Source organism: Salvelinus fontinalis, chromosome 1 (assembly GCF_029448725.1).
Source record: "Salvelinus fontinalis isolate EN_2023a chromosome 1, ASM2944872v1, whole genome shotgun sequence".
Classification (NCBI taxonomy): Eukaryota; Metazoa; Chordata; class Actinopteri; order Salmoniformes; family Salmonidae; genus Salvelinus; species Salvelinus fontinalis.
Window position 1 is genome coordinate 92,477,245 of NC_074665.1, and position 26,250 is coordinate 92,503,494.

A 26,250-nucleotide genomic window follows, 5' to 3' on the forward strand; every position below is an offset into this window, starting at 1 on the left:
AAAAAATCCATAAACTGATTCATCTTTATTAAACTTATGTCATTATAGTTTTAACCAAATTTTACTGATATTCACCTCATTTATTTGAATTTCCAAAATGCAGCATTTATGAAAGCAAATATTCTCTGTTACAAATATAGTTCTCACTGAATGTGTGAAAGAGTACTGTTTCCTCCCGGTTTCGAACCGGGGAGCTTTCGCGTGTGAAGCTAATGTGATAACCACGACACTACAGACACTGCTGCATGTAAGTTTTTTAAAGGACTAAACCAAATTTTACTGATATTCACTGCATGTATTTAAATGTCCAAATTACGGCATTTATGAAAGCAAATATTCTCTGTTATAAATACAGTTCTTACTGGATGTGTCAAAGAGCACTGTTTCTGCCCGGTTTCGAACCGGGGACCTTTCACGTGTGATGCGAATGTGATAACTACTACACTACAGAAACTGCTGCATGAGATATTTGCAAGGACTTAAGTACAGTGTAACAAATCCTGAGGGAATAAAGTCTTTATTTTAATTAACAAGGTAACTGTGCTGTCATGTGATCCCTGTTTTAACTATAGTGTAACTATGTGTTATAAATATTAATGTGTCCCTGGGTGGGATTCAACCATGTCTCAAAATGGCAGAAAAGGTCATCAAAATTGTGCTACGGTTTTACACTACTGGCCACCGCGTGTTAGTCTAATGTGATAACCACTACACTACAGAAACTGCGACTTGAAGCATCTACAAGGAGTAAACAGATTTTGACTGATATCCGTTGCATGTATTTGAATTCCTATAATATGTCACTCATGAAAAGCGGAGCTTTCTGTTTTAGCCCGACTTCTAACCTTGGACATTTTGTTTGTGAGGCGAACACGATAGGCACCACACTAACAATGTTCTCTCCTCTCTGTATCTCTGTCTCTCATCTCCCCCACCCACCCTCTCTGTCTCAATCTGTCTGCCTCTCTCTCACCATCTCTCTCTCTGTCTGTCTCCCTTCCCCTTTTGTTATTAGTCAACCAGTCTGTGTGTTTGAGGAACTAAAAGAGCTGATTAATCACTTTCAGACTATCAAAATGAAAAATTAGGAAACATTGAAGAAACACGAAAGAGAAAGGGTCAAAATATGATTATATATGTACACACACACAGATTTAGATGTACCCAGCCCTCCTTGAACCCAGAGAGAGAAACTGAGAGGACGGTGTGTTGAGGGGTGGTTGGAGGAGGGTAGAGAAGGGGGAGGAGGGTAGAGAGAGGGGGAGGAGGGTAGAGAGAGGGGGAGGAGGAAAGAGAGAGGGGGAGGAGGGGGAGAGAGTGTAGAGAGGGGAGGAGGGTAGAGAAGAGAGAGGGGGGTGAGAGGAGAGAAGTGGGAGGAGAGAGGAGGAGGAGGGAAGAAAGAGGAGGAGGAGGGTAGAGAAAGGGGGGATTGTTGAGGTGAGATTGGAGTGGGAGGAGAGAAGAGAAGCGAGACGTGAGGAGAAAAGCGAGAGGGGGGAGTGTTGAGGTGAGGTTAGCGTGGGATGAGAGAAAAGAGAGGAGAGAGAGTGAGGAGAGAAGAGAGGGAGGAGAGAGGAGAGAGTTGAGAGGTTGGAGTGGGAGGAGAGAAAAGAGAGGGGAGGAGGGTAGAGAGGAAGAGGGAGGAGAGAAAAGAGAGGGGGAGGAGGGTAGAGAGAGAGAGGAGGCTGGCAGCTTGTTCTAATAAAGAGCCTGCTGATAGATAGAGGTGCAGCGTAAGGGTGGAGGAGAGAGCAGTGTGTGAGAAAGAGAGCGAGGTAGGGAAGAAGGGGAGAGAAAGGGAGGAGAGGAGAGAGGAAAGGAAGGAAGATAGAGAGCAAAGAGAGCCGTTTGTGTGTCAGAGACAAGAGGGGAGAGAGAGGGAGGGGGAAGGTTATAGAGAGCAAGAGGGGAGAGAGCGGGAGGGGGAAGGTTATAGAGAGCAAGAGGGGGGAGAGAGAGAGAGAATAGAAAGACTATTATACCACTGCTAAGTTATACAGACCATGGCTGAACAGAGAGGTAGGATTACAGCTCTGCCTGACACACACACACACACACACACACACACATCACTTCCTTTGGTGTGACATTACCGTGACAACATTACAATTGATGCAGTAAAGGTCAATGGAACCAGGACACTGTTCTAAATAGTCCCTGAATGTTCTAAATGGTCCCTGAATGTTCTAAATAGTGTCTGAATGTTCTAAATGGTCCCGGAATTTTCTAAATAGTGTCTGAATGTTTTAAATACAGTCTGAATGTTCTAAATACAGTCTGAATGTTCTAAATAGAGTCTGAATGTTCTAAATAGAGTCTGAATGTTCTAAATAGTGTCTGAATGTTGTAAATAGTGTCTGAATGTTCTAAATAGAGTCTGAATGTTCTAAATAGTGTCTGAATGTTGTAAATAGTGTCTGAATGTTCTAAATACAGTCTGAATGTTCTAAATAGAGTCTGAATGTTCTAAATACAGTCTGAATGTTCTAAATAGAGTCTGAATGTTCTAAATACAGTCTGAATGTTGTAAATAGTGTCTGAATGTTCTAAATAGAGTCTGAATGTTCTAAATAGTGTCTGAATGTTCTAAATAGTGTCTGAATGTTCTAAATGGTCCCGGAATTTTCTAAATAGTGTCTGAATGTTGTAAATAGTGTCTGAATGTTCTAAATACAGTCTGAATGTTCTAAATACAGTCTGAATGTTCTAAATAGTGTCTGAATGTTCTAAATAGTGTCTGAATGTTCTAAATAGTGTCTGAATGTTCTAAATAGTGTCTGAATGTTCTAAATAGTGTCTGAATGTTCTAAATAGTGTCTGAATGTTCTAAATACAGTCTGAATGTTCTAAATACAGTCTGAATGTTCTAAATAGTGTCTGAATGTTCTAAATAGTGTCTGAATGTTCTAAATAGTGTCTGAATGTTCTAGTTAGCGTCTGAATGTTCTAAATAGTGTCTGAATGTTCTAAATAGTGTCTGAATGTTCTAAATAGTGTCTGAATGTTCTAAATACAGTCTGAATGTTCTAAATACAGTCTGAATGTTGTAAATACAGTCTGAATGTTCTAAATACAGTCTGAATGTTCTAAATAGTGTCTGAATGTTCTAAATAAGTCTGAATGTTCTAAATACAGTCTGAATGTTCTAAATACAGTCTGAATGTTGTAAATAGTGTCTGAATGTTCTAAATAGTGTCTGAATGTTCTAAATAGTGTCTGAATGTTCTAAATACAGTCTGAATGTTCTAAATACAGTCTGAATGTTGTAAATAGTGTCTGAATGTTCTAAATAGTGTCTGAATGTTCTAAATAGTGTCTGAATGTTCTAAATACAGTCTGAATGTTCTAAATAGTGTCTGAATGTTCTAAATAGTGTCCGAATGTTCTTAATAGTGTCTGAATGTTCTAAATACAGTCTGAATGTTGTAAATACAGTCTGAATGTTCTAAATAGTGTCTGAATGTTCTAAATAGTGTCTGAATGTTCTAAATAGTGTCTGAATGTTCTAAATAGTGTCTGAATGTTCTAAATACAGTCTGAATGTTCTAAATACAGTCTGAATGTTCTAAATACAGTCTGAATGTTCTAAATACAGTCTGAATGTTCTAAATACAGTCTGAATGTTGTAAATACAGTCTGAATGTTGTAAATACAGTCTGAATGTTGTAAATACAGTCTGAATGTTGTAAATACAGTCTGAATGTTCTAAATAGTGTCTGAATGTTCTAAATAGTGTCTGAATGTTCTAAATAGTGTCTGAATGTTCTAAATACAGTCTGAATGTTCTAAATAGTGTCTGAATGTTCTAAATAGTGTCTGAATGTTCTAAATACAGTCTGAATGTTCTAAATACAGTCTGAATGTTCTAAATGGTCTTGGAATGTTCTAAATAGTGTCTGAATGTTCTAAATAGTGTCTGAATGTTCTAAATAGTGTCTGAATGTTCTGAATAGTGTCTGAATGTTCTAAATAGTGTCTGAATGTTCTAAATACAGTCTGAATGTTCTAATTACAGTCTGAATGTTCTAAATACAGTCTGAATGTTCTAATTACAGTCTGAATGTTGTAAATACAGTCTGAATGTTCTAAATACAGTCTGAATGTTCTAAATACAGTCTGAATGTTCTAAATAGTGTCTGAATGTTCTAAATAGTGTCTGAATGTTCTAAATAATTCTGAATGTTCTAAATAGTGTCTGAATGTTCTAAATAGTGTCTGAATGTTCTAAATAGTGTCTGAATGTTCTAAATACAGTCTGAATGTTCTAAATACAGTCTGAATGTTCTAAATACAGTCTGAATGTTCTAAATAGTGTCTGAATGTTCTAAATAAGTCTGAATGTTCTAAATAAGTCTGAATGTTCTAAATACAGTCTGAATGTTCTAAATAGTGTCTGAATGTTCTAAATAGTGTCTGAATGTTCTAAATAGTGTCTGAATGTTCTAAATAGTGTCTGAATGTTCTAAATACAGTCTGAATGTTCTAAATACAGTCTGAATGTTCTAAATACAGTCTGAATGTTCTAAATAGTGTCTGAATATTCTAAATAAGTCTGAATGTTCTAAATAAGTCTGAATGTTCTAAATACAGTCTGAATGTTCTAAATAGTGTCTGAATGTTCTAAATAGTGTCTGAATGTTCTAAATAGTGTCTGAATGTTCTAAATACAGTCTGAATGTTCTAAATACAGTCTGAATGTTCTAAATAGTGTCTGAATGTTCTAAATAAGTCTGAATGTTCTAAATACAGTCTGAATGTTCTAAATACAGTCTGAATGTTCTAAATAAGTCTGAATGTTGTAAATACAGTCTGAATGTTCTAAATAGTGTCTGAATGTTCTAAATAGTGTCTGAATGTTCTAAATAGTGTCTGAATGTTCTAAATAGTGTCTGAATGTTCTAAATAGTGTCTGAATGTTCTAAATAGTGTCTGAATGTTCTAAATACAGTCTGAATGTTCTAAATACAGTCTGAATGTTCTAAATACAGTCTGAATGTTCTAAATACAGTCTGAATGTTCTAAATAAGTCTGAATGTTCTAAATACAGTCTGAATGTTCTAAATAGTGTCTGAATGTTCTAAATAAAGTCTGAATGTTCTAAATACAATCTGAATGTTCTAAATACAGTCTGAATGTTCTAAATAGTGTCTGAATGTTGTAAATAGTGTCTGAATGTTGTAAATAGTGTCTGAATGTTCTAAATAGTGTCTGAATGTTCTAAATAGTGTCTGAATGTTCTAAATAGTGTCTGAATGTTCTAAATAGTGTCTGAATGTTCTAAATAGTGTCTGAATGTTCTAAATACAGTCTGAATGTTCTAAATAGTGTCTGAATGTTCTAAATAGTGTCTGAATGTTCTAAATAGTGTCTGAATGTTCTAAATACAGTCTGAATGTTCTAAATAAGTCTGAATGTTCTAAATAAGTCTGAATGTTCTAAATAAGTCTGAATGTTCTAAATACAGTCTGAATGTTCTAAATACAGTCTGAATGTTCTAAATAGTGTCTGAATGTTCTAAATAGTGTCTGAATGTTCTAAATACAGTCTGAATGTTCTAAATAGTGTCTGAATGTTCTAAATAGTGTCTGAATGTTCTAAATAAGTCTGAATGTTCTAAATAGAGTCTGAATGTTCTAAATAGTGTCTGAATGTTCTAAATAGTGTCTGAATGTTGTAAATACAGTCTGAATGTTGTAAATACAGTCTGAATGTTGTAAATACAGTCTGAATGTTCTAAATACAGTCTGAATGTTCTAAATAGTGTCTGAATGTTCTAAATAGTGTCTGAATGTTCTAAATAGTGTCTGAATGTTCTAAATAGTGTCTGAATGTTCTAAATAGTCCCTGAATGTTGTAAATAGTGTCTGAATGTTGTAAATAGTGTCTGAATGTTGTAAATAGTGTCTGAATGTTCTAAATAGTGTCTGAATGTTCTAAATACAGTCTGAATGTTCTAAATAGTGTTTTAATGTTCTAAATACAGTCTGAATGTTCTAAATACAGTCTGAATGTTCTAAATAGTGTCTGAATGTTCTAAATAAGTCTGAATGTTCTAAATACAGTCTGAATGTTCTAAATACAGTCTGAATGTTGTAAATAGTGTCTGAATGTTCTAAATAGTGTCTGAATGTTCTAAATAGTGTCTGAATGTTCTAAATAGAGTCTGAATGTTCTAAATACAGTCTGAATGTTCTAAATACAGTCTGAATGTTCTAAATAGTGTCTGAATGTTCTAAATAGTGTCTGAATGTTCTAAATACAGTCTGAATGTTCTAAATAGTGTCTGAATGTTCTAAATAAGTCTGAATGTTCTAAATAAGTCTGAATGTTCTAAATACAGTCTGAATGTTCTAAATACAGTCTGAATGTTCTAAATACAGTCTGAATGTTCTAAATAGTGTCTGAATGTTCTAAATAGTGTCTGAATGTTCTAAATAGTGTCTGAATGTTCTAAATACAGTCTGAATGTTCTAAATACAGTCTGAATGTTCTAAATACAGTCTGAATGTTCTAAATAAGTCTGAATGTTCTAAATAAGTCTGAATGTTCTAAATAGAGTCTGAATGTTCTAAATAGTGTCTGAATGTTGTAAATACAGTCTGAATGTTGTAAATACAGTCTGAATGTTCTAAATACAGTCTGAATGTTCTAAATAGTGTCTGAATGTTCTAAATAGTGTCTGAATGTTCTAAATAGTGTCTGAATGTTCTAAATAGTGTCTGAATGTTCTAAATAGTGTCTGAATGTTGTAAATAGTGTCTGAATGTTGTAAATAGTGTCTGAATGTTGTAAATAGTGTCTGAATGTTGTAAATAGTGTCTGAATGTTCTAAATAGTGTCTGAATGTTCTAAATGGTCTTGGAATGTTCTAAATAGTGTCTGAATGTTCTAAATGGTCTTGGAATGTTCTAAATAGTGTCTGAATGTTCTAAATACAGTCTGAATGTTCTAAATAGTGTCTGAATGTTCTAAATAAGTCTGAATGTTCTAAATAGTGTCTGAATGTTCTAAATGGTCTTGGAATGTTCTAAATAGTGTCTGAATGTTCTAAATAGTGTCTGAATGTTCTAAATACAGTCTGAATGTTCTAAATAGTGTCTGAATGTTCTAAATAAGTCTGAATGTTCTAAATAAGTCTGAATGTTCTAAATACAGTCTGAATGTTCTAAATAAAGTCTGAATGTTCTAAATAGTGTCTGAATGTTCTAAATACAGTCTGAATGTTCTAAATACAGTCTGAATGTTCTAAATGGTCTTGGAATGTTCTAAATAGTGTCTGAATGTTCTAAATAGTGTCTGAATGTTCTAAATAGTGTCTGAATGTTCTAAATAGTGTCTGAATGTTCTAAATACAGTCTGAATGTTCTAATTACAGTCTGAATGTTCTAAATACAGTCTGAATGTTCTAATTACAGTCTGAATGTTGTAAATACAGTCTGAATGTTCTAAATACAGTCTGAATGTTCTAAATACAGTCTGAATGTTCTAAATAGTGTCTGAATGTTCTAAATAGTGTCTGAATGTTCTAAATAGTGTCTGAATGTTCTAAATAGTGTCTGAATGTTCTAAATACAGTCTGAATGTTCTAAATACAGTCTGAATGTTCTAAATACAGTCTGAATGTTCTAAATAGTGTCTGAATGTTCTAAATAAGTCTGAATGTTCTAAATACAGTCTGAATGTTCTAAATAGTGTCTGAATGTTCTAAATAGTGTCTGAATGTTCTAAATAGTGTCTGAATGTTCTAAATAGTGTCTGAATGTTCTAAATACAGTCTGAATGTTCTAAATACAGTCTGAATGTTCTAAATACAGTCTGAATGTTCTAAATAAGTCTGAATGTTCTAAATACAGTCTGAATGTTCTAAATAGTGTCTGAATGTTCTAAATAAAGTCTGAATGTTCTAAATACAATCTGAATGTTCTAAATACAGTCTGAATGTTCTAAATAGTGTCTGAATGTTGTAAATAGTGTCTGAATGTTCTAAATAGTGTCTGAATGTTCTAAATAGTGTCTGAATGTTCTAAATACAGTCTGAATGTTCTAAATACAGTCTGAATGTTCTAAATACAGTCTGAATGTTCTAAATAGTGTCTGAATGTTCTAAATACAGTCTGAATGTTCTAAATAGTGTCTGAATGTTCTAAATAAGTCTGAATGTTCTAAATAAGTCTGAATGTTCTAAATACAGTCTGAATGTTCTAAATAGAGTCTGAATGTTCTAAATAGTGTCTGAATGTTCTAAATAGTGTCTGAATGTTCTAAATACAGTCTGAATGTTCTAAATAGTGTCTGAATGTTCTAAATAAGTCTGAATGTTCTAAATAAGTCTGAATGTTCTAAATAGAGTCTGAATGTTCTAAATAGTGTCTGAATGTTCTAAATAGTGTCTGAATGTTGTAAATACAGTCTGAATGTTGTAAATACAGTCTGAATGTTCTAAATACAGTCTGAATGTTCTAAATAGTGTCTGAATGTTCTAAATAGTGTCTGAATGTTCTAAATAGTGTCTGAATGTTCTAAATAGTGTCTGAATGTTCTAAATACAGTCTGAATGTTGTAAATAGTGTCTGAATGTTGTAAATAGTGTCTGAATGTTCTAAATAGTGTCTGAATGTTCTAAATACAGTCTGAATGTTCTAAATAGTGTTTTAATGTTCTAAATACAGTCTGAATGTTCTAAATACAGTCTGAATGTTCTAAATAGTGTCTGAATGTTCTAAATAGTGTCTGAATGTTCTAAATAAGTCTGAATGTTCTAAATACAGTCTGAATGTTCTAAATACAGTCTGAATGTTGTAAATAGTGTCTGAATGTTCTAAATAGTGTCTGAATGTTCTAAATAGTGTCTGAATGTTCTAAATAGTGTCTGAATGTTCTAAATACAGTCTGAATGTTCTAAATAGTGTCTGAATGTTCTAAATAGTGTCTGAATGTTCTAAATAGTGTCTGAATGTTCTAAATACAGTCTGAATGTTCTAAATAGTGTCTGAATGTTCTAAATAAGTCTGAATGTTCTAAATAAGTCTGAATGTTCTAAATACAGTCTGAATGTTCTAAATACAGTCTGAATGTTCTAAATAGTGTCTGAATGTTCTAAATAGTGTCTGAATGTTCTAAATAAGTCTGAATGTTCTAAATAAGTCTGAATGTTCTAAATACAGTCTGAATGTTCTAAATACAGTCTGAATGTTCTAAATAGTGTCTGAATGTTCTAAATAGTGTCTGAATGTTCTAAATAGTGTCTGAATGTTCTAAATACAGTCTGAATGTTCTAAATAGTGTCTGAATGTTCTAAATAAGTCTGAATGTTCTAAATAAGTCTGAATGTTCTAAATAGAGTCTGAATGTTCTAAATAGTGTCTGAATGTTCTAAATAGTGTCTGAATGTTGTAAATACAGTCTGAATGTTGTAAATACAGTCTGAATGTTCTAAATACAGTCTGAATGTTCTAAATAGTGTCTGAATGTTCTAAATAGTGTCTGAATGTTCTAAATAGTGTCTGAATGTTCTAAATAGTGTCTGAATGTTCTAAATACAGTCTGAATGTTCTAAATACAGTCTGAATGTTGTAAATAGTGTCTGAATGTTGTAAATAGTGTCTGAATGTTCTAAATAGTGTCTGAATGTTCTAAATAGTGTCTGAATGTTCTAAATGGTCTTGGAATGTTCTAAATAGTGTCTGAATGTTCTAAATAGTGTCTGAATGTTCTAAATACAGTCTGAATGTTCTAAATAGTGTCTGAATGTTCTAAATAAGTCTGAATGTTCTAAATAAGTCTGAATGTTCTAAATACAGTCTGAATGTTCTAAATAAAGTCTGAATGTTCTAAATAGTGTCTGAATGTTCTAAATACAGTCTGAATGTTCTAAATACAGTCTGAATGTTCTAAATGGTCTTGGAATGTTCTAAATAGTGTCTGAATGTTCTAAATAGTGTCTGAATGTTCTAAATAGTGTCTGAATGTTCTAAATAGTGTCTGAATGTTCTAAATACAGTCTGAATGTTCTAATTACAGTCTGAATGTTCTAAATACAGTCTGAATGTTCTAATTACAGTCTGAATGTTGTAAATACAGTCTGAATGTTCTAAATACAGTCTGAATGTTCTAAATACAGTCTGAATGTTCTAAATAGTGTCTGAATGTTCTAAATAGTGTCTGAATGTTCTAAATAGTGTCTGAATGTTCTAAATAGTGTCTGAATGTTCTAAATACAGTCTGAATGTTCTAAATACAGTCTGAATGTTCTAAATACAGTCTGAATGTTCTAAATACAGTCTGAATGTTCTAAATAAGTCTGAATGTTCTAAATACAGTCTGAATGTTCTAAATAGTGTCTGAATGTTCTAAATAAGTCTGAATGTTGTAAATACAGTCTGAATGTTCTAAATAGTGTCTGAATGTTCTAAATAGTGTCTGAATGTTCTAAATAGTGTCTGAATGTTCTAAATAGTGTCTGAATGTTCTAAATAGTGTCTGAATGTTCTAAATAGTGTCTGAATGTTCTAAATACAGTCTGAATGTTCTAAATACAGTCTGAATGTTCTAAATAGTGTCTGAATGTTGTAAATAGTGTCTGAATGTTCTAAATAGTGTCTGAATGTTCTAAATACAGTCTGAATGTTCTAAATAGTGTTTTAATGTTCTAAATACAGTCTGAATGTTCTAAATACAGTCTGAATGTTCTAAATAGTGTCTGAATGTTCTAAATAGTGTCTGAATGTTCTAAATAAGTCTGAATGTTCTAAATACAGTCTGAATGTTCTAAATACAGTCTGAATGTTGTAAATAGTGTCTGAATGTTCTAAATAGTGTCTGAATGTTCTAAATAGTGTCTGAATGTTCTAAATAGTGTCTGAATGTTCTAAATACAGTCTGAATGTTCTAAATAGTGTCTGAATGTTCTAAATAGTGTCTGAATGTTCTAAATACAGTCTGAATGTTCTAAATAGTGTCTGAATGTTCTAAATAAGTCTGAATGTTCTAAATAAGTCTGAATGTTCTAAATACAGTCTGAATGTTCTAAATACAGTCTGAATGTTCTAAATAGTGTCTGAATGTTCTAAATAGTGTCTGAATGTTGTCACAAGCCGGCTCATAGCCTGTGACAAATGAGAGGACACGAACAACAGGTATAGGCCAATTCAAAAGTGTTCTTTATTATTAAACCAACTACTAACTTAAACTAAGAAATAGGAATGAGGTGTGGATGTATCATAATGTAAGGTGTATGTAAAGTGCATGGGTGCATGAATATGTGTGTGTGAACATGACTGAGTGAAAACTATGCAAAACTAAAAAGGAACAAACAAATCATGAGCATACCTGGAGGAGCAGAGAGAGAGAGAGAGCAAGAGTGATTAGTAAGCAGTTTTATACCCTGAGCCCAGGTGGCTCCAATCACTTAACGACCCTCCTCTGCCTGCAGGAGGAACCGCCCCCTGCACTGCAGAGGAGGAGCCGTGACACCCCCCTCCTTAAAATGAGGGTCCCACCCTCAACCCAACTTCCTCCAACATATTCAAAATAATTCAAATTTCCCAAAAAAAACAAATAAACAACAAAAATACCAATCCCGGCTCCTAGCAGTAGCCCCGTGTCCCCCAGCTGACTGTCCGTCCCTCAAACTCGGCAGCCCTGGTACCTGGGGAGCAATTTAAGAGGAAAGAGGCACAGACAGCCCGTAGGGGTCAACAGAGAAAACGTACAAGCTAGGTTAAAGGAGCACGGGACAGAGCATCAGCAATGATATTATCCTTACCACTAATGTGCCTAATATCAAGGTTGAATGGTTGCAAGAACAAAGCCCAACGCATCAGGCGCTGGTTGGGGTTTTGCAGGGACCTCAGAAAAACAAGTGGGTTGTGGTCAGTGAACACAGTTAAAGGGGTCAAACCAGAACCAACATAGACCTCGAAGTGCTGTAAAGCCCAAATGAGACCTAAAGCCTCCTTTTCAATTACAGAATAGTTTTTCTGATACTTATTAAATTTTCGGGAGAAGAAACTGACTGGACACTCAACCTTGTCGTCATTCTCCTGGAGAAGCACAGCCCCAGCACCGATTTGACTGGCGTCTACCTGCAATTTGAAAGGTTTCCCAAAATTTGGTGCTGCCAACACAGGTGCCAAACACAAAAGAGTCTTAACTGCATCAAATGCCTCTTGACACTGGGTGGACCAGATAAATTCAGCCTTGGCCTTCAACAGATTGGTCAGTGGGGACACTACTACCGAAAAGTTTTTACAAAAAGCACGGTAGTACCCCGCCATTCCCAGGAAGCGCATCAGTTCTTTCTTTGTAGAGGGCTGTGGGAACTGCCTCACAGCCTGAACCTTGGCTTCCACGGGACAGACAAATCCCTGACCCACAACCTTGCCTAGGTATGTGACTGTAGCTTTGGCAAACTCACATTTTGCCAAATTAATAGTCAACCTGGCCCACACCAGTCTTTCAAACAGGCCTTGTACTCTCCGAACATGCTCCTCCCAGGAGTCTGAGTAGACGACCACGTCGTCCAAATACACGGCACACCCTTCCAGACCTGAGACCACCCGATTCATTAGCCTCTGGAAGGTGGCTGGAGCATTCCGCAAGCCGAAAGGCATCACTTTATAAGAGAACAAACCAGATGGAGTTATAAAGGCAGCAATCTCACAAGCTCTTTTGGTAAGGGGTACTTGCCAATATCCCTTTAAAAGATCAAATTTGCTAACATACTTTGCTGACCCAACTTGATCAATACAGTCCTCCATCCTAGGAAGAGGGTAAAGGTCTGCTTTAGTAACATTGTTAACTTTTCTATAATCAGTGCAAGGTCTGAAAGTAGAATCAGACTTTTTGACCAATAGACAGGGTGAAGCCCAATTTGAACAACATGGCTCCGCAATACCATTGTCCAACATATACTGCACCTCTGTTTCCAGTTTCAATCTCTTCTCCTCAGACACACGATAAAATCTCTGTTTGATAGGCTTAGCATCTCCGATGTCTATATCATGTTCAATTAAGTGGGTTTGTGATGGAGTGTCAGAAAACAAAACAGGGTAGTTTCTAATAAGAGCTACCAATTCATCACGTTTCTCAGAGTCTAAATGATCTACCAAAACCCCAAGGTTTTGCAAAGTCTGGGAGTTTTTCAACCGTCCTTGTAAGACCTCATCTGAAACTTTAACTTCCTCTTCTCCCCCCTCCACCAAATTAAAGCCACAAGATGCAGGGACTGGGGCAGCAGTCAACACTGACCTCACTGCTGGAGTGCCTTCAACTTTGCTTAGATCACGGGAGTGATAACATTTTAACAGGTTCACATGGCATAATTTAGAGGACTTCCTATGACTAGGGGTTTCAATAAGATAGTTCAAATCTGACACTTTACGCAACACAGTGAAAGGACCACAGTATTTTGCCTGAAAAGGTGAACTTACAAGAGGCAGAAGAGCAAGTACCCGATCACCGGGACTAAACTCACGCAGCTCAGCCTGTCCGTCATATTTCAGTTTCATTTTCCGTTGAGAACATTTTAGTTTTTCTTTCGCTAGTTCACCAGCCCTATACAACTTCAACCTAAAACCATTTACATAGTCAATAAGGTTCCGAGGTGGTTCCTCAGGCAAACAACCATCCTGCAACACTGCTAAAGGCCCACGCACCTTATGGCCAAACACTAAGTCATTTGGGCTAAACCCTGTGCTTTCCTGCACTACTTCACGAGCAGCTAGTAACAGCCAAGGTAACCCCTCCTCCCAGTCGGCAGACAGTTCCGTACAATATGCACGAAGCAAGGATTTTAAAGTTTGATGAAAACGTTCCAAAGCTCCCTGGCTCTGGGCATGGAACGCAGTAGACTTGTTGTGTTTAACTTTAAGCTGTTTGAGAACCTGAGCAAATAAATGAGAGGTAAAGTTAGACCCCTGATCTGACTGGATGGTTTTTGGAATCCCAAATGTTGAAATAAATTGAGTTAAAGCTTTAACTACTGATTTTGAAGTTATGGTACGCAAGGAAAAAGCTGCCGGATATCTGGTTGCTTGACACATAACAGTTAATAAGTAGCTATGACCTGACTTGGACCTTGGTAATGGCCCAACACAATCGATAATAAGATGCTCAAAAGGTTGCCCTACGGCTGGTATTGGATACAACGGTGCAGGCTTTACAACCTGATTTGGCTTGCTTGTGCGCTGACACGTATCACAAGTTTTAATAAACTGAGATACATCCCGCTTTAAACGTGGCCAGAAAAAATAACGAAGTATGCGATCATACGTTTTACGAACACCCATATGACCTGCCACATCACCATGTGAAGTTTGCAACACTTTATTTCGCAAAGTAGTAGGTACAACTATTTGAAAGACTGGTTCTCCTAAACCCTTATCATAGTGTGGAACCCATTTCCTGACCAACAGCCCATCAAGAAGAAAATAACACTGAGCACTATTCCTCACCACTGAATCAGGAACCACTTTATCAAACAGATCAGCCAAAGTAGTATCGGCTTTTTGCTCAGCCATCAATGAATCTCTAGAACTAGTCAACTGTTCTGTCTGGAGTTTGACTGGCAACTCAAGACTTTCTGGCTTACTCTCAATCTCCTTACGAGAGGCTGCGCGGGTAACCGCACAAACTGGAAATACCTCAGGAGACACACAGTTCTGATCCGGAGATTCCCTTGCAGGGGACACTGAAGGTTGCTTCTTACAGATGTTTAATTTGCCATCTGCCCACACCTTACTACCTGCCAAGTCATTCCCCAAAATCATGTGCACTCCCTCTACTGGCAACTGAGGTCTAACCCCAACATCTACATCACCCTCTATCAGACCACATTTTAGGGTAACTTCATGTAAAGGACAAGAGAATGGAACTAAACCCATACCACATACCATTACACAACGGCCAGTATCAGACTCTTTAGAGAACGGCAAAACAGATTCCAGAATAAAAGAATCTAAAGCTCCAGTGTCTCTTAGGATCTTGATTTTAACATTCTGGTTGCCATCTACCAGGGACACTACACCATCTGAAATAAAGGCTGAAAAATCACAGCGGGAAAACTGAGAATCAAACTCAACTAGTGGCTGAAACAGCTCACCCTGGTGGTCAGAGGCTGTAACAGGACTTGCCATCACAACAGGTTTAACTTGAACTGACTGTTTTGATTTAAGCAGAGGACAATTTTTCTTCCAATGTCCTTCAACTAAACAGTAGCGACAGGTATTAGCATTAACCGGTGCTTTAAGTCCTCCAGACCCAAACTTCTGCTGAGGCCTTTGGAAAGATGCCCCCCAAAAAGGTGACCTACTATTCCTAGGAGTAAAGTTATTTTTATGGTACACGTCACTGTTTGACTCAAAATGGCTTTTATGTGTTAGCCTGTACTCATCTGCAAGGATTGCTGCATCACTTGGAGACTTAACTTTACGTTCATTCATGTATGTAGCAACCTGGTCAGGAACAGAATTTTTGAACTGTTCTAACACAATCAAATTAGACAGACCCTCAAAAGTACTAACTTCAGAAGCTGTACACCAACGATTAAATGCAGAAGTCAAATCACAAACAAACTCAGAATAGGTTTGTGAATCTAACTTTTTCCTGTAACGAAAACGTTGACGATATGCCTCTGGCACAAGCTCGTAGACCTTCAGAACTGCTGATTTAACTTTAGCATAAACTTTACTGTCAGCTACACTCAGTGCTGCAAAAGCCTCACGTGCTTTACCTGTAAGTACACATTGCAACAACATAGTCATGTCCAAATCTGACCAAGCTCTAGCTTCCGCAATACGCTCAAATAAAGTAAAGTATGTGTCTGGATCTGACTCATCAAATTTAGGCAACAAACGAAGATTCTGTGAAACATCAAACTGTGGTAGTCTTTCCGGTCTATTAGCATTTCTCAATCGCTCTATCTCTAATTGCATTTGCATTTGCTCTAATTGCATTTGCCTTTGCATTTGCAACAGTTCCCTCTGCTGCTCAAAAGTTAATGAAGGGCTAGCCTGAAAACTTGCACCCTCACTACTAGCAGACTGACCGCCAAAAACACCCATTTCCCTAAGACCCTGCTTTAAGCTAGTTTTAACAGTCTCTTTAATTTTTTTATCAACAATCTCAATCTGATAATGTTCAGCAATTTCAATTAACTGCTCCTTAGTACACAACTCTAAGGCTACCTCTGAAGGAGCTTGAACAAAACTACACAAAATGGAAGACATTTTCCTCAACCAATACAACTATTACAAATGCTCAAAAAAAACACAACTCACCTGCTGTCAATCTGGGTTCAAGGACAGGAGCCACACCCCACTATCCTCCAAAAACTACTAACTAACTGGCCCTGGTCTTCGTGCAGTCACATGTGGTGGGGTTTTATGCACACAAAACCAGTGGAGTGGAAAAGACAACCAGAAACTGGCGGCCCTCCCATAACCACGGAGGTGCTCCCGAGCCGATGTAGGGGAAAAGGGAAAGGGATGCTCTACCCACGTTCACTGCCACCTAAAACAAAAACACCACAAGCCTCCTATGGACACTTGCTGATATGCCTGAACAGGAGAGGACTCCCACCTGAACAAAACCCAGAAAAACACAGAGTGAATTGCTTAGCTACCAAACTAACTGAACCAAAAGAACACATGGCTCTCAACTCTCTTTTCAACAAAATTTGGCCCAACCAAAACATCCACTCAAACAAAAAAAATTGTCAAACTACAATCCCGGATGAGCCCCCACTTGTCACAAGCCGGCTCATAGCCTGTGACAAATGAGAGGACACGAACAACAGGTATAGGCCAATTCAAAAGTGTTCTTTATTATTAAACCAACTACTAACTTAAACTAAGAAATAGGAATGAGGTGTGGATGTATCATAATGTAAGGTGTATGTAAAGTGCATGGGTGCATGAATATGTGTGTGTGAACATGACTGAGTGAAAACTATGCAAAACTAAAAAGGAACAAACAAATCATGAGCATACCTGGAGGAGCAGAGAGAGAGAGAGAGCAAGAGTGATTAGTGACAGCTTTATACCCTGAGCCCAGGTGGCTCCAATCACTTAACGACCCTCCTCTACCTGCAGGAGGAACCGCCCCCTGCACTGCAGAGGAGGAGCCGTGACAATGTTCTAAATAGTGTCTGAATGTTCTAAATAGTGTCTGAATGTTCTAAATACAGTCTGAATGTTCTAAATAGTGTCTGAATGTTCTAAATAAGTCTGAATGTTCTAAATAAGTCTGAATGTTCTAAATAGAGTCTGAATGTTCTAAATAGTGTCTGAATGTTCTAAATAGTGTCTGAATGTTGTAAATACAGTCTGAATGTTGTAAATACAGTCTGAATGTTGTAAATACAGTCTGAATGTTCTAAATACAGTCTGAATGTTCTAAATAGTGTCTGAATGTTCTAAATAGTGTCTGAATGTTCTAAATAGTGTCTGAATGTTCTAAATAGTGTCTGAATGTTCTAAATACAGTCTGAATGTTGTAAATAGTGTCTGAATGTTGTAAATACAGTCTGAATGTTCTAAATAGTGTCTGAATGTTCTAAATAGTGTCTGAATGTTCTAAATACAGTCTGAATGTTCTAAATACAGTCTGAATGTTCTAAATGGTCTTGGAATGTTCTAAATGGTCTTGGAATGTTCTAAATAGTGTCTGAATGTTCTAAATAGTGTCTGAATGTTCTAAATAGTGTCTGAATGTTCTAAATAGTGTCTGAATGTTCTAAATACAGTCTGAATGTTCTAATTACAGTCTGAATGTTCTAATTACAGTCTGAATGTTCTAAATACAGTCTGAATGTTCTAAATACAGTCTGAATGTTCTAAATACAGTCTGAATGTTCTAAATACAGTCTGAATGTTCTAAATACAGTCTGAATGTTCTAAATACAGTCTGAATGTTCTAAATAGTGTCTGAATGTTCTAAATAGTGTCTGAATGTTCTAAATAGTGTCTGAATGTTCTAAATAGTGTCTGAATGTTCTAAATACAGTCTGAATGTTCTAAATACAGTCTGAATGTTCTAAATAAGTCTGAATGTTCTAAATACAGTCTGAATGTTCTAAATAGTGTCTGAATGTTCTAAATAAGTCTGAATGTTGTAAATACAGTCTGAATGTTCTAAATACAGTCTGAATGTTCTAAATACAGTCTGAATGTTCTAAATAGTGTCTGAATGTTCTAAATAAGTCTGAATGTTCTAAATAAGTCTGAATGTTCTAAATACAGTCTGAATGTACTAAATAAGTCTGAATGTTGTAAATACAGTCTGAATGTTCTAAATAGTGTCTGAATGTTCTAAATAGTGTCTGAATGTTCTAAATAGTGTCTGAATGTTCTAAATACAGTCTGAATGTTCTAAATACAGTCTGAATGTTCTAAATACAGTCTGAATGTTCTAAATACAGTCTGAATGTTCTAAATAAGTCTGAATGTTCTAAATACAGTCTGAATTTACTAAATAGTGTCTGAATGTTCTAAATAAAGTCTGAATGTTCTAAATACAATCTGAATGTTCTAAATACAGTCTGAATGTTCTAAATAGTGTCTGAATGTTGTAAATAGTGTCTGAATGTTCTAAATAGTGTCTGAATGTTCTAAATAGTGTCTGAATGTTCTAAATAGTGTCTGAATGTTCTAAATAGTGTCTGAATGTTCTAAATACAGTCTGAATGTTCTAAATACAGTCTGAATGTTCTAAATAGTGTCTGAATGTTCTAAATAGTGTCTGAATGTTCTAAATACAGTCTGAATGTTCTAAATAGTGTCTGAATGTTCTAAATAAGTCTGAATGTTCTAAATAAGTCTGAATGTTCTAAATACAGTCTGAATGTTCTAATACAGTCTGAATGTTCTAAATAGTGTCTGAATGTTCTAAATAGTGTCTGAATGTTCTAAATACAGTCTGAATGTTCTAAATAGTGTCTGAATGTTCTAAATAAGTCTGAATGTTCTAAATAGTCTGAATGTTCTAAATAGAGTCTGAATGTTCTAAATAGTGTCTGAATGTTCTAAATAGTGTCTGAATGTTGTAAATACAGTCTGAATGTTGTAAATACAGTCTGAATGTTCTAAATACAGTCTGAATGTTCTAAATAGTGTCTGAATGTTCTAAATAGTGTCTGAATGTTCTAAATAGTGTCTGAATGTTCTAAATAGTGTCTGAATGTTCTAAATAGTGTCTGAATGTTCTAAATACAGTCTGAATGTTGTAAATAGTGTCTGAATGTTGTAAATAGTGTCTGAATGTACTAAATAGTGTCTGAATGTTCTAAATAGTGTTTTAATGTTCTAAATACAGTCTGAATGTTCTAAATACAGTCTGAATGTTCTAAATAGTGTCTGAATGTTCTAAATAAGTCTGAATGTTCTAAATACAGTCTGAATGTTCTAAATACAGTCTGAATGTTGTAAATAGTGTCTGAATGTTCTAAATAGTGTCTGAATGTTCTAAATAGTGTCTGAATGTTCTAAATAGTGTCTGAATGTTCTAAATACAGTCTGAATGTTCTAAATACAGTCTGAATGTTCTAAATACAGTCTGAATGTTCTAAATAGTGTCTGAATGTTCTAAATAGTGTCTGAATGTTCTAAATACAGTCTGAATGTTCTAAATAGTGTCTGAATGTTCTAAATAAGTCTGAATGTTCTAAATAAGTCTGAATGTTCTAAATACAGTCTGAATGTTCTAAATACAGTCTGAATGTTCTAAATAGTGTCTGAATGTTCTAAATAGTGTCTGAATGTTCTAAATAGTGTCTGAATGTTCTAAATACAGTCTGAATGTTCTAAATAGTGTCTGAATGTTCTAAATAAGTCTGAATGTTCTAAATAAGTCTGAATGTTCTAAATAGAGTCTGAATGTTCTAAATAGAGTCTGAATGTTCTAAATAGTGTCTGAATGTTGTAAATACAGTCTGAATGTTGTAAATACAGTCTGAATGTTCTAAATACAGTCTGAATGTTCTAAATAGTGTCTGAATGTTCTAAATAGTGTCTGAATGTTCTAAATAGTGTCTGAATGTTCTAAATAGTGTCTGAATGTTCTAAATACAGTCTGAATGTTCTAAATACAGTCTGAATGTTGTAAATAGTGTCTGAATGTTGTAAATAGTGTCTGAATGTTCTAAATAGTGTCTGAATGTTCTAAATAGTGTCTGAATGTTCTAAATAGTGTCTGAATGTTCTAAATAGTGTCTGAATGTTCTAAATACAGTCTGAATGTTCTAAATAGTGTTTTAATGTTCTAAATACAGTCTGAATGTTCTAAATACAGTCTGAATGTTCTAAATACAGGCTGAATGTTCTAAATACAGTCTGAATGTCCTAAATAGTGTCTGAATGTTCTTAATACAGTCTGAATGTTCTAAATACAGTCTGAATGTTCTTAATACAGTCTGAATGTCCTAAATAGTGTCTGAATGTTCTAAATACAGTCTGAATGTTGTAAATAGTGTCTGAATATTCTAAATAGTGTCTTAATGTTGTAAATACAGTCTGAATGTTGTAAATACAGTCTGAATGTTCTAAATACAGTCTGAATGTTCTAAATAGTGTCTGAATGTTCTAAATAGTGTTTGAATGTTCTAAATACAGTCTGAATGTTCTAAATACAGTCGGATTGTTCTAAATACAGGCTGAATGTTCTAAATACATTCTGAATGTTCTAAATACAGTCTGAATGTTCTAAATATTGTCTGAATGTTCTAAAAATTGTCTGAATGTTCTAAATAGTGTCTGAATGTTCTAAATACAGTCTGAATGTTCTAAATACAGTCTGAATGTTCTAAATAGTGTCTGAATGTTCTAAATAGTGTCTGAATGATCTAAATGGTCCCGGAATGTTCTAAATGCTCCCGGAATGTTCTAAATAGTGTCTGAATGTTGTAAATAGTGTCTGAATGTTCTAAATAGTGTTTGAATGTTCTAAATAGTGTCTGAATGTTCTAAATACAGTCTGAATGTTCTTAATACAGTCTGAATGTTGTAAATACAGTCTGAATGTTCTAAATAGTGTCTGAATGTTCTAAATACAGTCTGAATGTTCTAAATAGTGTCTGAATGTTCTAAATAGTGTCTGAATGTTCTAAATACAGTCTGAATGTTCTAAATAGTGTCTGAATGTTCTAAATAGTGTCTGAATGTTCTAAATACAGTCTGAATGTTCTAAATAGTGTCTGAATGTTCTAAATAGTGTCTGAATGTTCTAAATAGTGTCTGAATGTTCTAAATAGTTTCTGAATGTTCTAAATAGTTTCTGAATGTTCTAAATACAGTCTGAATGTTCGAAATACAGTCTGAATGTTCGAAATACAGTCTGAATGTTCTATATAGTGTCTGAATGTTCTAAATAAGTCTGAATGTTCTAAATAAGTCTGAATGTTGTAAATACAGTCTGAATGTTCTAAATAGTGTCTGAATGTTGTAAATAGTGTCTGAATGTTCTAAATAGTGTCGGAATGTTCTAAATGTCCCCGGAATGTTCTAAATAGTGTCTGAATGTTCTAAATAGTGTCTGAATGTTCTAATAGTGTCTGAATGTTCTAAAGAGAGTCGGAATGTTCTAATAGTGTCTGAATGTTCTAAAGAGAGTCTGAATGTTCTAAATAGTGTCTGAATGTTCTAAATAGTGTCTGAATGTTCTAAATAGTGTCTGAATGTTCTAAATACAGTCTGAATGTTGTACATAGTGTCTGAATGTTGTAAATAGTGTCTGAATGTTCTAAATAGTGTCTGAATGTTCTAAATAGTGTCTGAATGTTCTAAATGGTCCCGGAATGTTGTAAATACAGTCTGAATGTTCTAAATAGTGTCTGAATGTTGTAAATAGTGTCTGAATGTTCTAAATAGTGTCGGAATGTTCTAAATGTCCCCGGAATGTTCTAAATAGTGTCTGAATGTTCTAAATAGTGTCTGAATGTTCTAATAGTGTCTGAATGTTCTAAAGAGAGTCTGAATGTTCTAATAGTGTCTGAATGTTCTAAATAGAGTCTGAATGTTCTAATAGTGTCTGAATGTTCTAATAGTGTCTGAATGTTCTAAAGAGAGTCTGAATGTTCTAATAGTGTCTGAATGTTCTAATAGTGTCTGAATGTTCTAAATACAGTCTGAATGTTCTAATAGTGTCTGAATGTTCTAAAGAGAGTCTGAATGTTCTAAATAGTGTCTGAATGTTCTAAATACAGTCTGAATGTTGTAAATAGTGTCTGAATGTTCTAAATAGTGTCTGAATGTTCTAAATAGTGTCTGAATGTTCTAAATACAGTTTGAATGTTCTAAATACAGTCTGAATGTTGTAAATACAGTCTGAATAGTGTCTGAATGTTCTAAATAGTGTCTGAATGTTCTAAATAGTGTCTGAATGTTCTAAATAGTGTCTGAATGTTCTAAATAGTGTCTGAATGTTGTAAATTGTGTTTGAATGTTCTAAATACAGTCTGAATGTTCTAAATACAGTCTGAATGTTCTAAATACAGTCTGAATGTTCTAAATAGTGTCTGAATGTTGTAAATTGTGTTTGAATGTTCTAAATACAGTCTGAATGTTCTAAATACAGTCTGAATGTTCTAAATACAGTCTGAATGTTCTAAATAGTGTCTGAATGTTGTAAATTGTGTTTGAATGTTCTAAATACAGCTGTTAGTTCTAAGGGGCTTCAGAGATTTGAGGATCGTTTTAGGTTAACTTCTACTGCCTCAGAAACCCGGATCCGGGAGCACCCCCCACCCCCCACACACTGTTTAGCATAGCTAGCATAGCTTCACAAGTAGATAGTAGCATCTAAATATCATTAAATCACAAGTCCAAGACACCAGATGAAAGATACAGATCTTGTGAATAAAGCCACCATTTCCGATTTTTAAAATGTTTTACAGGGAAGACACAATATGTAAAGATGTACATCTATTACCTAAAAACACATTAGCATAATCCACCATCTTTTATTTGTCCACCAACACCAGTAGCCATCACCAATTCGGCTAAACTAAGATATTTATAGCCCCTAACCAACAAAAAAACTCATTAGATGACAGTCTGATAACATATTTATGGTATGGGATAGGTTTTGTTAGAAAAAAGTGCATATTTCAGGTAGATGGCATAGGTTACAATTGCACCCACCGTCACAAATGGACTAGAATAATTACAATGAGCAACGTGTTTACCTAACTACTAATCATCAAACATTTCGTAAAAATACACAGCATACACTAATCGAAAGACACAGATCCTGTGAATACAGACAATATTTCAGATTTTCTAAGTGTCTTACAGCGAAAACACAATAAATCGTTATATTAGCATAGCACATAGCACATAGCAGCCCAGCATTGATTCTAGCCAAAGTGAGCGATAAAAGTCAACATCGCCAAAAGATATTAATTTTTTCACTAACCTTCTCAGAATTCTTCCGATGACACTCCTGTAACATCATTTTACAATATACATATACAGTTTGTTCGAAAAGGTGCATATTTAGCCATACAAAACCGTGGTTACACAATGAAAATAGTAGCAAAACAAGCCTGAAAATGTCGGTCGCCATCTTTCAGAGTGATCTGGTTTAATTAATAGCTAATCATATACTTGACTAAAAAATACAGGGTTTACAGGAATCGAAAGACAAATTAGTTCTTAATGCAACCGCTGATTTACATTTTTAAAATTATCCTTACTTTTCAATACAGGGTTCGCCAAGTGAAGCTATACCAAACAAAATGGCGAAATATGCGTTTAAAATATTTCGACAGAAACACGATTTATCATATTAAATATTGCTTACTTTGAGCTGTTCTTCCATCAGATTCTTGGGCAATGTATCCTTTCTATGTTATAAACGTCTTTTGGTCGATAGATGTCCTCTGTCCTTCGAAATGTCCACCACCAACGACCGACACCCCAAAACGTGTCCAAAGTTTCAGAGTGCACAACAAATAAATTCCTCAAAATCGCACTAAACGGATATAAATTGCTATAAAACGGTTCAAATTAACTACATTATGATGTTTTTAACACCTAAAACGAGTAAAAACATGACCGGAGAAATATTGCTGGTTAGAAAACGATTTGGAACGAGGCAGGTCCGATGCCCTTCACGCTTCAGGCGCACGACGAGAAAGGGCGGTCTCTATACATTTTGGTCTTTTATAATGGCTGTGAATATCCCATCGATTCCATTGAAAGCGTGATGACGTACAGACACCCAGAGGAAGACGTAGGCAGTGTCGGTTTCTTCATAGCATTCACTGTCGCCTTAAAAACAGACCCCAGATCAGAGGTAAAAAAATTTGAAATCTGAACCCTGTCATGAAAAGTGCTGTAGAAATTGTTCTGTACCACTCAGAGACAAAATTTCAACTTCTATAGAAACTAGAAGGTGTTTTCTATCCAATAATAACAATAATATGCATATTGTACGATCAAGAATTTAGCACGAGGCAGTTTAATTTGGAGACACAAATATGCTAATGCGGAACAGCACCCCCTATAGTTCCAAGAGGTTAATACAGTCTGAATGTTCTATATACAGTCTGAATGTTCTGACTACAGTCTGAATGTTCTAAATAGTGTCTGAATGTTCCAAATAGTGTCTGAATGTTCTAAATAGTGTCTGAATGTTCTAAATACAGTTTGAATGTTCTAAATACAGTCTGAATGTTCTAAATACAGTCTGAATGTTCTATATACAGTCTGAATGCTCTGACTACAGTCTGAATGTTCTTAATACAGTTCTAAATACAGTCTGAATGTTCTAAATACAGTCTGAATATTCTAAATAATGTCTGAATATTCTAAATAGTGTCTGAATGTTCTAAATACAGCCTGAATGTTCTAAATACAGCCTGAATGTTCTAAATACAGTCTGAATGTTCTAAATAGTGTCTGAATGTTCTAAATACAGCCTGAATGTTCTAAATGCAGCCTGAATGTTCTAAATACAGTCTGAATGTTCTAAATACAGTCTGAATGTTCTAAATACAGTCTGAATGTTCTAAATACAGTCTGAATATTCTAAATAGTGTCTGAATGTTCTAAATAGTGTCTGAATGTTCTAAATAGTGTCTGAATGTTCTAAATAGTGTCTGAATGTTCTAAATAGTGTCTGAATGTTCTAAATAGTGTCTGAATGTTGTAAATAGTGTCTGAATGTTCTAAATAGTGTCTGAAAGTTCTAAATAGTGTCTGAATGTTCTAAATAGTGTCTGAATGTTGTAAATAGTGTCTGAATGTTCTAAATAGTGTTTGAATGTTCTAAATAGTGTCTGAATGTTCTAAATAGTGTCTGAATGTTCTAAATACAGCCTGAATGTTCTAAATACAGCCTGAATGTTCTAAATACAGTCTGAATGTTCTAAATAGTGTCTGAATGTTCTAAATACAGCCTGAATGTTCTAAATGCAGCCTGAATGTTCTAAATACAGTCTGAATGTTCTAAATACAGTCTGAATGTTCTAAATACAGTCTGAATGTTCTAAATACAGTCTGAATATTCTAAATAGTGTCTGAATGTTCTAAATAGTGTCTGAATGTTCTAAATACAGTCTGAATGTTCTAAATAGTGTCTGAATGTTCTAAATGGTGTCTGAATGTTCTAAATAGTGTTTGAATGTTCTAAATAGTGTTTGAATGTTCTAAATAGTGTCTGAATGTTCTAAATAGTGTCTGAATGTTCTAAATAGTGTCTGAATGTTCTAAATAGTGTCTGAATGTTCTAAATAGTGTCTGAATGTTCTAAATAGTGTCTGAATGTTCTAAATAGTGTCTGAATGTTGTAAATAGTGTCTGAATGTTCTAAATAGTGTCTGAAAGTTCTAAATAGTGTCTGAATGTTCTAAATAGTGTCTGAATGTTGTAAATAGTGTCTGAATGTTCTAAATAGTGTTTGAATGTTCTAAATAGTGTCTGAATGTTCTAAATAGTGTCTGATTGTTCTATATAGTGTCTGAATGTTCTATATAGTGTCTGAATGTTCTAAATAGTGTTTGAATGTTCTAAATAGTGTCTGAATGTTCTAAATAGTGTCTGAATGTTCTAAATAGTGTCTGAATGTTCTAAATAGTGTCTGAATGTTCTAAATAGTGTCTGAATGTTCTAAATAGTGTCTGAATGTTCTAAATAGTGTCTGAATGTTGTAAATTGTGTTTGAATGTTCTAAATACAGTCTGAATGTTCTAAATACAGTCTGAATGTTCTAAATACAGTCTGAATGTTCTAAATAGTGTCTGAATGTTGTAAATTG

The 26,250-nt window shown here is 34.8% G+C and overlaps 1 protein-coding gene and 1 non-coding gene across 2 annotated transcripts in view; one reads left to right on the forward strand and one right to left on the reverse strand.

Annotated features, from left to right (window-relative positions):
- Positions 1–381: 381 nt before the first annotated feature.
- Positions 382–454, reverse strand: trnav-cac (transfer RNA valine (anticodon CAC)). Its single transcript has one exon. It is a non-coding gene; the product is annotated as a tRNA-Val (tRNA).
- A 1,006-nt stretch (positions 455–1,460) lies between these two features.
- The window catches only part of LOC129863698 (ectonucleoside triphosphate diphosphohydrolase 1-like), a 74,183-nt gene continuing 49,393 nt past the window's right edge, over positions 1,461–26,250 (forward strand). Inside the window, exon 1 of the mRNA XM_055935876.1 lies at positions 1,461–2,019. Coding sequence (XP_055791851.1) covers positions 2,004–2,019 — 16 coding nt within the window. The 5' untranslated portion in view covers positions 1,461–2,003. The remainder of the gene's footprint in view (positions 2,020–26,250) is intronic.